This window comes from Trypanosoma conorhini, assembly GCF_003719485.1.
Source record: "Trypanosoma conorhini strain 025E chromosome Unknown Tco_14.4_contig_00758, whole genome shotgun sequence".
Classification (NCBI taxonomy): Eukaryota; Euglenozoa; class Kinetoplastea; order Trypanosomatida; family Trypanosomatidae; genus Trypanosoma; species Trypanosoma conorhini.
The window spans coordinates 5,059-5,683 of NW_021704841.1; the positions used below are offsets into that span (position 1 = coordinate 5,059).

At 59.2% G+C, this 625-nt stretch overlaps 1 protein-coding gene across 1 annotated transcript in view; it reads right to left on the reverse strand.

Moving 5' to 3' along the window:
- Positions 1-2: 2 nt before the first annotated feature.
- Tco025E_08347 (calpain-like cysteine peptidase) overlaps positions 3-625 on the reverse strand; it is a gene marked incomplete at both ends in the record, with an annotated part of 1,071 nt that continues 448 nt past the window's right edge. The window contains one exon of the mRNA XM_029375197.1: positions 3-625. This exon is cut by the window's right edge and continues 448 nt beyond it. Coding sequence (XP_029224715.1) covers positions 3-625 — 623 coding nt within the window.

Sequence of the window (625 nt, forward strand, 5' to 3'; positions counted from 1 at the left end):
TGCTGCTCGCGCTGAATGCCCATGCTCTCAAGCTCCATGTCCTTCGTCAAGACAGAGGCCACGAACTGTCCGGACTGGATCTTCTGCGCCAGTTCCAGCCAGTAGTGGCCCTCCGTGACGTCCGCCCCGGCGGCCTTGGCAAGCTTCGCGTCAATGGGGATGTTGAGCACGGGATTGCCAGTCAGGTCGTAGTACGCCTCCTGCAGGGTGCAGCCCTCAAGGTTCTCGTAGCCGGTGTAGAACTTCGCATAGGCCTTTTCCAGCAGCAGGGGCCACCAGTGCCCGGTGGGCGAACGGATGTGCAGCTCCCCGCCGTCCTCCAGGGGGATGTAGTCGTCAATCTCCACCTTCACCCACTCCTTGCCGCGGAAAAACTGGAACGTGTAGCGCCCGTCCCGTCGAACTTGGCTGGAGACGAAGCAGTTCCTGATGACGCTGGGGAAACGCACCAGGGTGGACAGGGCCGTAAGCATAAAACACTCAAAGTGGTTGCCCTGCCCAAACTGCTCACGGGAAAATACCTGTGGAAGGAGAGGCTGGTGGACGCCGTCTGGGTACAGTTCGGCGATCCGAATCCATTGGTCGGAGATATGCTTATTTTTCTCCATGAAGACGGTGTCATGGA